The sequence below is a fragment of the Chaetura pelagica genome, unplaced genomic scaffold, assembly GCF_000747805.2.
Source record: "Chaetura pelagica isolate M959 unplaced genomic scaffold, ChaPel_1.0 scaffold425, whole genome shotgun sequence".
Lineage (NCBI taxonomy): Eukaryota > Metazoa > Chordata > Aves > Apodiformes > Apodidae > Chaetura > Chaetura pelagica.
In genome coordinates, this window is record NW_009953205.1 from 4,380,286 (window position 1) to 4,392,414 (window position 12,129).

Below are 12,129 nucleotides of genomic sequence, written 5' to 3' on the forward strand. Positions count from 1 at the left end.
CCCCGCAGCGCCGGGTCCCTCCCGCGCGGCAGAGCGGTGTTGGCAGCCGGTGAAAGGCTTTTTGGGTGTAAAAATCCTCGTGAACGACCAGTAGGTTCTAACCGGTGCCATTGTCTGCCCCACGTGCAGGCCTTAGAATGTTTCGTTTTGCTCATGTATTTGATCCCTCGCAGGCCGAAAGCGACGAGCCGAGGTAAACAAAGAAGCAAGGTGAAAACTTGGGGCCAGGTCATCAATATAAGGATTTGCTGCGTCCATTTCATTCTGTAGTGGATAAACCACTTTTTTTTTTTTTTTCCTAAAACGACTTAATGATAATATTCACGTGAGGGGGATAATTAGCTAGTCAGTTTACTAGCAGTGACCTGCTTCTGCTGATGGGTGGTGCTGGTATTAACAACTGTGCGTTACCCATCATGCATGTGGCAGCCTAATTTGTGCAGGGATAGGCAACTGCAGTGGTGAAATGGTGTTGGAGGTGGAAGGCATGTGATGAGAAGATTGTGCTCTGCACTGAACACAGTCAAGTATGATTTATTTATTTTTTTTGCCTACTGAGTTTTCTTAAGGGTATCTGTTTTCTCTAAGAACGAAAAACTGACAACAGTTTGCCACTCAGATAACCTGCAGTGCTCAATATTAATATAGATTAGACTTATCACAGAATGTCAAGTTTCCAACTGCCTACAACAACAAGAAGTTGGCCTGTATCTTATTGTCACTGGGAGGTCACATGGATGCTTTATTCATCTACTCATATTAAGGTGATAGCTTAGTCAAAAGCCACTGATAGAACAGGCTTTAACACTGATTAGTTAAATTAACTTTTATCAGAGTTATATATGGTGGTAGTCTAGACCCAGATTCTGGACTTGTTTCTGATTAAATTAATAGTGGTGGCTTCCTTTTGGGCCACGAGTAGTCTTAGGAATTGCTCCAAACTGGAGGGTTGTTACCAGCAAAGATGTGAGTGCTCTCTCTTTTTAAAGATCACCACACCAGCTTCTTTTTTCCTGGTTAGATAACGTGATTTAGGTTTTCAGGTTAGTGTTCTGGTTGTAGTGGGTTTTTTTTGTTAGACGCCTTAAAATATGTGGGGAAAGTCCGTAATTACTACAGAATATATAGATTTCCTGGAAGATGATGCTTTGTTACTAATGGGTAATCTATCCTGTAAGATGCATTATTTTTGTTCATTAGACTTCCTGTGGTTTAAAATGTATGACCTGTAATATTAATGTACTGTTTTTATTTCTTTAGTTCCATACCAAACTTTATTTCTTGATTACACGCAGAAGTATGGAGTATTTCAAGATAATCATTAAAGACAAGTAATTGTGCTGATACAAAAACTAATCTAGTATAAAATGGAAAGTTGTGTTCTCTGTAAAGCTTTGTGTATAAAGCTCTCTTAAGGTTGTAGTTCTAAAGAGCTAGTTTAGATGCTCAGTTCTGCAGCAATAGAACTTGTGAAAATCCACTCTAAGAACTCATGTTTCAGTTGTTTTTTTTTTATCATTGTAGCTTTTCTATGTGTATAATTTAAAAAATAAAAGACTATACCATGTAATTTATTAGACCTGATAGTTACTGGGGTGTGTTGAGGTGGAGTGGGGGCACAATTGAGGTGTTCACTGTCAAAAAGTAAAAAAAAAATTTGAATTAGAAAAAGTTTCTGCTTTGATCCTCTCTAAAGTATAAGCAGAACAGGCGCAGTACTGCTGTAGGGACAGTGGTGGTCCTGAGAGTCAAAAGTACTGGTAAAACAAAACAAAAAACATTCTGAAAAATCTCTTCTGGAGATTTAGCTGTATTTACTTCTCTTGCTATTCTAGAACAATAAAGTTGAACAAAAGCAGCAATCAGTAAATTTTGTCACAAGTAACTCATACTTAGTTTGAAGTGAGATTAAATCTTCCATTATTGATAGGTAAGGAAGAATGTTATTGTGAGAATTGACTGATGGAGTTGAATGAGAAGCTGAGGCAGCCATTTTGTTGTTAATATATTGCTGTGATTGAGGTGAAAGATAAATGGGTTGAAACTTAAATTGTTCTATTGTAGGCTTTGAGTGGGTTCTGGAGGGTAAGTAATTTTAATGAAAGTTGTGTGATTCTTTCTGTGAGTTAATGAAGATAAGCAAGAAAACGAGTTCTAGCTATTGTGTGCTGTAGTTGCATTTAAATCCAAATGTAGTTAATTTGTGAATATAGCCATGCCAGAATTTTTTATGTATCTTTTCAGTGTATGAGTAATTTCAAAGTACTTGTTTTCTCACTTTGCTCTATTAGGATTTTTTTTTTTCCCAAAGACACTACTTGAGTTTCTCAGAAAATAGCTGATGAAACAAACTTTAAACTAATTATGTACCTCTTTCGATTAGGCATACAGAAAGCTGGCCAAGGAATACCATCCTGATAAGAATCCAAATGCTGGGGACAAAGTAAGATTTATTTTTTTTTTCTGAAGTTTGCTATTACAGTAGTGTCTAAAGGACCAAATACAGGTCTTGGGGATTGTTGTTCAAAAATAATGACTGTGAGAGTAAACCTCATCTTGCCTACTGCTTTCCAATCTCAAAAACAACCAGCATACCTTGTGAAAATATGTAACAGCTGGCTGAGTCAAATTGATTGAGAAGGTAATGCTGAGGGAAAAACTCCCCCTTCATCTGCTGAGATGATGTCAGCTGGCACTGGCATCTCTGTATGTATTTGGAAAAGATAGTTGGTTTTCCAAGTTTTCCCAATGTGGAAAAATGTACGTGTGGAGGTTCTTGAAACTGCTGCAGCATAAGACAGATTATGTATGTGAGACGGCTGAATTGAATATTATGCTAATAGCAATTTAAAAAAGTCAATTGATTCAGCTGATTCTGTTGAAAAGAACTCATGTTCTAGTGGTTGCTTTGAGGTGAGCAGAGGGTAGTATCTATGATAAATATTCATTTGTTTTGAGTGTATTGAAGTGGGGGGGGGGGAAACAGTTTTTCTTGTGTACCTTCTTAACTGGATGTTCATGTTGGGCAAGAAACGGTAGTAAAATGCTCCCTTGAAGTTCTAAATTATGCACTGTTTTGACTCTGTTCCTCTTCTAGTTCAAAGAAATAAGCTTTGCCTATGAAGTATTGTCAAATCCAGAGAAGCGTGAGTTGTATGATAGATATGGAGAACAGGGTCTTCGAGAAGGTAGTGGTGGAAGCAGTGGAATGGACGATATTTTCTCCCATATCTTTGGTGGTGGATTGTTCAATTTCATGGGTGGTCAGAGTAGAAGTCGTAATGGTAGAAGAAGAGGAGAAGATATGATGCATCCACTCAAGTGAGTATCTTGATACTGCAATTTGTACTTTCAAGCTCTCCTGATCATTATATGACTCTGCTAGTTTATATTCTTGATAAGCTGCTCAGTTGAGATATTCTGCAATCTCCACCTACTTTTCAGATCTGCATGTCATGTGTAGCCCAGAAGGCAGTCATCTTGAGTTACTTTTCATGATTGGTTAATCTTACAGACCTGGCTATAAGCCTTTATATACTTGGTTAGCATTATTTTCCTTGGTTTTGATCCTCAATTATGTTTGAAAGTTACAACCTGAATACATATGCAACAACCAAGTATTATTTGTTATCTGGATTCTCAGGGAAACAGAGGTACTAAGGCTCTGGAAAGACTTATGTTGACTTTTATTCATAGTGTAATGCCAGCTAGAACTAAAGTCGAACTGTGTAATTAATGGAAAAGGGTGTGTGGCAGGTTTGGTGGGTTGTGTTGGTTGGTTTTGTTTTGGGTTGGGGTTTTTTTGCCATGCTTGAATATCACATCTAATTGTGTTTTGTAGATCTCCGCTTGCACTCTGGATGGGCTTTTTGCCTGCTGAGCAAGTCTTTTCTAAGTTCTTAAGCTAAACTGCATCTTTCCTGTGGTTGGCAAACTGATTAGTGAAGTTTGTATTTTTACATGCTTGCATAGTTTAGTAGCTATTACTGCATGCTGTATTATTAACTAGCTTTGGTTTTGTTGTTACTTGTAAACTCTGATGCCAGGCAACCTTTTCTCAATACATTGAGTTGAAATTTCTATCCATGAACAAACCCTTTTAGGAGAAACACTAAATGTGTTTATAAGTTTCTATGAATGTATGAAGATTACTGGAGTTTAAGTTTGTTCAAGAGCTTTTAAAAAAAAGAAATTAAAACATGAGCAAATCAAAAGAATTCAGTGACCTTAGGGACATGGTAACTCCTCCCCAGTAAGCTATCTCATGTGGAAAGTCCAATACAGTAGTAAGTATTCTGTATGTTGTCTTATGTGTGCATGCTATAAATAATGTAAGGACTGTCCAGAGAGGTTGGTTTGTTACTTGCCTGGAAGAACTGAAAAAAAAACCATCACCTCTGACTGAATAGTAATACCTAAAGTGCTAGATCAGCTTGTTTCCTATTGAGAAACACAAACAACCCTATCTGGTTTCTTCTGGTTAAATTATAGCTCTTCTTTAAAACTGTGTTGAGGATTACATGTGTATGTATTGCATATATATTAGTACGTATGGAAGAGTTTTTAATGATTCCTTATGAAAGCTAAAATAATGGTTTAAAATCTTATTTTCATAGCAGATTTAGTATTTTTATCTGTTTTTCTTTAATTTGTCCTAGACAAGTTTTTTAATTACATGGGGAACGTAAGTTGTTAAATGATAACCCAGGAGAAATGCTTTATTTTGTAGAGTCTCTTTAGAAGACCTGTATAATGGAAAGACAACTAAACTACAACTTAGCAAGAATGTCCTTTGTAGCGCATGTAATGGGTAAGTTTGTTTCTATTTTTGAGTTCTTTGGTTGCTTTGTTGGAGTAATGAAGCATCTCATATGTCAGATCTTTATCGGTATTTGACTTACTGGAGCCTGCTCTCAGACTAGAAAATTGTTGAACTTGAATGATATTGTTGATGGAACTGGAACTATTCAGTGGCTTTGTTTGGAGGGGAGAGGGGGGAGAAGAGAACCTAATTGTAATTGGCAGCACAGTTAGGCACGTTAACCTCCTGATGTCGGGGCTTTTTTATCGCATGTTTCTGAAAAACCTACTTTTCCTGCAAATGGTGCTTTCTACTCTAGGCAGGGAGGGAAGGCTGGAGCTGTTCAGAAATGCAATGCTTGCCGGGGCAGAGGTGTACGTATCATGATCAGACAGCTGGCTCCTGGAATGGTTCAGCAAATGCAGTCTGTGTGCTCCGACTGCAATGGAGAAGGTAGGCCAAGCTGTTCTGTGTTGCTAAATGCATGTAGGTGGGTTCAGCCTCCTGGTTAAATCTCAGGGGCCGCCTATCCGGGACAGTTTAGCTCCTGTCTGGTCAGTTGGGTCTCAGTCTGATGCCAACATGGAAAAATCATTTCACTTGGAACAGCAAGATTTAGTGTTTAATGTACTGAAAAGCAACTGTCAGCTTGAACATAAGGGATTGGTTGTTTTTAAAAAAACACTTAAATGTGAACATTACGTACTGCTATTACTCCTGTTGTGTTAAGGTAAAAAACAAGATGTTTGCTGTTTAGGAGGAATTTCTTTTTTCCAATTTCCTAATATTTAAGGACAGCCTTAGGTTAAAAATAAAAACTAAAGTTGTATTTTAATGTCCAGTTAAGAAGAGACCTTTGGCTAAACTGGTTCTGTTTGTGGGGGACAAGTTCAGTACATCATCTGCACTTGACATGATTCCTTTTTAGATCTTCTGCAGTTTGTTGAGCAGTAACATCACCTTGTGGATTATTTTACTCCACAATACTCAGAAATTACAGAGAGTTGTATTTTGTGACTAGTCAAAACATTACATAACTGATGTTGCCTTTGAACATCATGTTATCACAGTTTACATACCTTTCTGAGGCAAACTCGTGTATTGCTCTTGCATGAAACTGTGATATGACCAGCTATCTTGCCCCAGTTTGGTATGCAAGACTCTTCAGTTCTCCTGGCTGCATTTACATAGTACTTTGTGGTGGTATGCTGCAAAATGTGGCTATCAATGGACAGAACCCTGTAATTCTTTTTTTCATTGTTAACAGAAGTGGAACTAAGCTTCATACATTAATTGAAATAGTTTGAAATTTGTTTTGACTTTTAAGGGAGGGGAGATCATTCAGTTTGTTTTTAGTTTCATCTTTTCTCTTATAGCGGTAATCTAGCATAACAAGGAATTGAAAAGCAGGCTTTTTTTTTTAAGAGTAGTAAGTTGAGTGGTAAGGGTACTGGAGTGAAATTAAGACTTCAGGGACATGAGAAGCTATAAACAGTGACTTGTTTGGACTTTCTCTAAAACACTTCTCAAAATCCTCAATATGACAGCTTGGAAGGTGGAAGGTTATGTGTATCTTTGTATTCCTGCCCTTTACCCCCCCAACCCCATTCCAGCTAGGGTTAATTGCACCTGGCTTTACTCTTGTGAGGCATCTGTGAAGCAGCATCTAAATCACTAGTTGTTTCATGTATTCTTCAGCCTATTTAAAAAAAGTTATTCTTCAGAATTGGATGCAATTAAGAAGAAATCTCTGAACTTAAAATGTCTTTTTTGTAGGTGAAGTAATTAATGAAAAAGACCGCTGTAAAAAATGTGAAGGAAAGAAGGTGATCAAAGAGGTAAAAATACTTGAAGTCCATGTAGACAAAGGCATGAAACATGGACAAAGGATTACATTTAGTGGAGAAGCAGATCAGGCTCCAGGTGTGGAACCAGGCGATATTGTCCTCTTACTTCAAGAAAAGGAGAATGAGGTAATGCTTTTAAGTTCATCCTTTACATGTCTTTTATCCTAGTCTTTAATATTTAAGTGATAAAGTGTTCATTTTAAAGTAATTCATATAGTTGCAGCTCTGGGAGAGATAGTAAATAGGTTTATGGCAAGTAACATGACCTTCCTGTGAGACAGGAGAAACTTTGCAACACTTTGATCGGAGAACATGCAGATTCTGGTCTTTCTTGAGGCTTTCTGTAGCTTTCTTGGGTTAGCTCAGATTGACTGATACCGTGGATGCAGTGAGGAGCCATTCAAGATGTTAACTTCAATCTGCTTTGCTTTTGACACTTAAAATTCTATTTGTTAGTGTTGCTTTTTTTTCTTCAGTGGCTTGTGACATGGCAGGCAGCTCCTATTAAAATCCCCAGATAGTCCTTTCTATCTCTGCTACTGTGGTTGTGGAAATAAAACACAAAATGCTGACATTACTGATTCATTTAACAAAACAAATATAATTAATTTTACTACCATTTTAAGGCTTATGTTTACTGTATTCTGGAGAGTATACATTGCATTTTTTAATTAAATATTGCAGGTGTTTTTTTTCTGTGTTAGAACTCCCTTGGGGCAGAGTTGAGGTGACTGCTTCTTTTTTTGAATGCTTTTTTTAGTAAGGCTAGGCAGTGCTATGATGAAATAAATAGTTTGTGTTACACTCTGGAAGAAGCGTTGAGAGGAATGGTGGAGGGGGAGAAGCTACGTTGTAACACAGAGAATTGCACTGAATACAAATTTAAATTCTAGTTGTACATTAAGAATATCATATTGGTTATAAAAAAATTAGGTACTTAGTAATCTTTTCAAAGCTGTGTCAGAGACTGCTAATTTGTCAGTCAGTTTTGCATAACTCTTTTCACATGATTCTCTTCTGTAGTACTGGTTGAACCATGGTATTGATTTTGACTATAATAAGTGAGAAACAGTCTGTAATCATACACAATAGTCAAATGTGGATGATGGCATTAAATTCCAGATTGTGGATGCTGCTTTGTCTTGGTCTTTTAATGAACTACATCTAATTTTGCAGTATTAACTATTGTGGAAAATACTGTACCTTTTGTACTAGTGAGTAAAACTAGACTTTTAGTGTTGTTAAAATTTCCCTTGAGGTGGGAGTCATGGTTTTGCCAATGGATAAAGCCTACTCTGAAGAAGAATCCTGAGTGATAAGGCTAAATATTACTTAAGACAGCTGTAGGCTAATTAATCAAAGCCCTGCTGTAGATAAAGTTCACTGAAGCAGAGATGCATGATGACTAACTACCTGTTGAGGAACAAAAATGCATTTTATTACTCCAGTGCAGTGGAAGTAGTGTCAAACTGTCAAAAGTTTTGTTTATAGGTTGTGTGTATTGAAGTTTATGGGGTAAGAGAGTACTGCTGCTATACAGGCCTTCTTGTTTAATTTGAACCTTACAACGTTGTATGTAGTGTAGTTTGTCTTATCTTAGGAGATGCTTTCGTTCTCCAGGCACAAACCTTTCAAGCATGTTAAGCTATCTATTTAAATCAACAGAATCAAGTTAACTTTGTACAAAGGCTGTTGCTCTGGCATTGCATTTTAAGAATAAATAACAGTGAGTTCTAAATAACAAGGCTCATGAAGATATGATTATAGGACTAGAAAAGATATCTCCAGTTTTTGGTTTTCAGGTGTTCCAGCGGGATGGGAATGACTTGCATATGACACACAAGATTGGACTTGTTGAAGCACTGTGTGGATTTCAGTTCACATTTAAGCACCTTGATGGTCGTCAAATTGTGGTTAAATATCCTCCTGGAAAAGTAATTGAACCAGGTGAGCTTGACCTGATAAGGACTTCATTCAATATGCTTTTGTGCTTCTTGAACACGTAATCCCATTCTTGTTGTCCTGTTAACTGAAACTAGGCTAAAGAAATGAAGATAATTGTATAGAGAAAGATCCGTCCTGAAGTAGCACTCTCCAGCTTACTACTCTTTGAATTACAGGTTGTGTTCGCGTGGTCAGAGGTGAAGGAATGCCCCAGTATCGCAATCCTTTTGAGAAGGGAGATCTTTACATTAAATTTGATGTTCAGTTTCCTGAAAATAACTGGATTAGCCCAGAAAAGCTTTCAGTAAGTAGTTTTTCAAGTATAAATGTGGTGGTCTTCTTTGAAAGTGCACGCAAAGTGTGTGTTACACCTCACGTGCTTGCTTTCAGTGCTTAAATTTAGATGCACATACCAATTGTTCATTTCATGTTGTCCATGGGCAGCAAGTAAATGGAATATACCCACTGGAACATGAATTTAAGCAAGCTATTTAACAGCTGTGTGGGGGGCAGATGAGAGCAGGAGAAAGAACTTGCTGCTGTCTGATAAGTTTTTCAGACTGCAACTGTATTTACTGATTGCACTTTGGTTGATGATATATGGAGCTGTTGGTTTTCTTTTAAGTGGCATCTTCCAGTTCATAAATATTTTGATACTTGTAAATGAGTATGCACTTAAGGATTTTCATCAGCTTAGACTTCTGACCAAACCTGCTCTGAGAGGGAGTCTTGAGGTTGTGGGAAACAGGTCACTTTATTTAGCAGTTGTAGATGCAGCACTGAACACACTTCTTTTTTTTTTTTTTGGGCAGGAGCTTGAAGATCTTCTGCCAGCTAGACCAGAAGTTCCCAATGTAATTGGTGATGCAGAAGAGGTAGATCTTCAGGAATTTGATACCACTCGTGGTTCAGGTGGTGGCCAGAGACGTGAGGCTTATAATGATAGTTCTGATGAAGAAAGCAGCCATCATGGACCTGGGGTACAGTGTGCCCATCAGTAAACGTTTGTCTAAAAAGTTGCACAAGGATTTTCTTTCAAATTTTGCCTGACTTGTTTTCAACAATCCAGCTGGATTGTATAAGTAATCCAGATGAACCAATGGACATCTATTGCTGTATGTGTAACTTTTAAATTGGTCTATAGTATCTACAGAGTGTAATTTAAACTAACCACAAGCTTACATCTTCATTTTGACTGTGTAGCAGAATAAAGCACTTGAAAGGAAGACGAGACTCCTTGTCACATGGGTTTTAAGTTTGTCCTCGTATCTGTGCTTGATTTTTACCAGTTTTGTGTAGATTTTAAGTTTCATATTTTAAATTCAAATTCTACATTGTAAAGTTTGTGTACAACTTGTCCTGAGGCTTGGTATTTGGCTGCACCTGCATAAGCTGCTACAAGTAGAATAAAGAATTTCATAGCCTGTATCTATCATCTAGATGCATGGTAAATGGGCTTTGCACATAATGGGTTTAGAGCTGACTGGGAACAATGGAAGACTAAACTAGAAGTGGCTGTAAGTTTTTTCTACCATCTTGTGAACGGTTTCTGAAGTTAAATAAAGCAGTTGGTGTATAATACATTTTTTTTTGCCTTGTAACTCTTACTTTTCCAGTGGCTTGGACTATTCTGTGTACAGAGAGACTATAGATGGTAGACATATTCTAAACACAGCGAGGCTGAAGCTGCTTAAAGGCTAGGGTGCAGTTGGATAACAATTATGTGCCACATACAAAAGTCTTTTCTTGAAATGACATGACTAAGTGGGCACGGGGAAGGCTGCAGCCATGTCCCCTCTCTATGAAGAAAATGAGGATATCTGAGCTCAATCAGAAAATAACAAAACCTTTTAAATAAAGATGATTAAATTTCAAAATAATGGTTTCCTTCTCTTAACCTTGGAATCCAATTCAAAGCCTGATTCAGCCTGACTTCGTAAAGAAATGTTTCCAGTTTCAAAAACTCGTCACAAAAATTGTTATGCCTGGCAACATGTATTAAGAGTTTGTAAACAGAGTGAGATTAGTATTGTACTTGACAAAAGAAATTGATCTGGAAACATTAAATATGTGGGTTTTTTACTTTTCCAGTAGTTTACACTTTTAAGAAATTAAGTTCTTCAGCTTCAGTTCTCTTCTATATGCTTTTAGTTGTAAAAATACCACAACAAAGCAAAAATGTGACCTTAAATAATTATCAGGTGCAGTTAGTTAAGCATTTTGTTACAATGTTAAGGAACTGTGCATGAGCTTTGGTTGGTATGCTGCTTCTCTATAGTGAGGTTTCTCTCCCTGTTGAAGCAAGGAAGTTGAAAGATGCCTCTACTTTTCTTTATAAATCTGAAGTGTGACTTGTTTAATTATTGTTCAAATAGTAGTTGACACTTTACCAATAAGGTTGGAGGGACAAACTCCAAGGATTTCCATGTGCTTGGGTAGGCATTGGCATTTGAGTGTTGCTCAATATCCTTGTTATAGACTCAAAACTGAAACAAGAATAAATACTGTTTCATCTGTATTTCAGTATTGACTTGTTATGCTGTGGCATTCTCATCTAGTGACTCTTCGCATTTATTAAAACTTCAGGCTGCTATTCCTGAAGCCATGGTTACGTACTGCTCCTTCCCCTGATCCATTTCTCCAATAACTCAGTCACTGTAGTCTGTAATGCTTAAACAGTTAAAATGCTTGTCTTCTGCCTTTAAGAAGTAGCTTTGGGATTTACCTCCTTGGAAAACAGCATGTGTACACTCAACTTCTTTATACTTATTTTGAATTTCCTTTTTTGGGGGGGGAAAAGAAAGCAAGCCTTATCTGTCTTCTTGAGTACATTTCATTTACCAAGGTGTTTACTGTATTTATTCATAAGGTACTGACAGTGGTATGGTTCTTGTTGACATAGAAAATGAGGCTCTGTTCTTTTGAAAAATAGGTTTGCAAAGAAAAAAATAAGTGGAAGAAAGATTACTGCTACTTCAAAAAATTATGTATTTGTTAATATGCAACAATTTCTCAGCCTTCTAAATAGGATGTAATAGGGAAATTGTATTGTAGTTATTAACCCTTAGCATTCTATTATAGCCTTAGGCTGTAAAGGGGCATTTGATTCTATGCCTCTTTTACCAAATAGGAAAGCCTTGTAGATAAAAGTGGAGGTCTGGAGGTTTCCTAGCTTGGTGACAATTCCTAAGACTAACCAGTGGATTGAAGAGTCCTTGTGCTTCATTACACTGTATGTCCTGTGAGCTTGCCATTTGTGTTAAGGCTCAGAAACTTTCCCAGCTCTTAGCAGTAGCCTTGTAGTCACAAAAAAGCTGCTCTCTCACCTGCAACTCTTGAAAGTTCACTAACAGGAGCAGGCTCGATTAAACACTTAGCAGCTGACTACCACCCTACCAAAAGAGAGCCACAACAAAGGTGTGTTGGCCTGCCTTGTGAAGCATGCCTAACACCATACATTTCCAAAAATTTTTAAAACTGCAGGTTTCAGTACTGCATTGCAATTTTGGTTACTTCAGTGTAGTATGGGAGTGAACA

General features: G+C 37.3%; 1 protein-coding gene across 1 annotated transcript; it reads left to right on the plus strand.

Moving 5' to 3' along the window:
* Positions 1–2,387: 2,387 nt before the first annotated feature.
* DNAJA2 (DnaJ (Hsp40) homolog, subfamily A, member 2) lies at positions 2,388–9,687 on the plus strand. The gene is made up of 8 exons (XM_009997459.1): positions 2,388–2,443; positions 3,098–3,321; positions 4,730–4,810; positions 5,121–5,254; positions 6,578–6,774; positions 8,451–8,595; positions 8,769–8,900; positions 9,408–9,687. The coding sequence occupies exons 2-8, from the start codon at positions 3,209–3,211 to the stop codon at positions 9,410–9,412; spliced, it is 807 nt and encodes a 268-aa protein (XP_009995761.1). The 5' UTR covers positions 2,388–2,443; positions 3,098–3,208; the 3' UTR covers positions 9,413–9,687.
* The last annotated feature ends 2,442 nt before the right edge of the window (positions 9,688–12,129 follow it).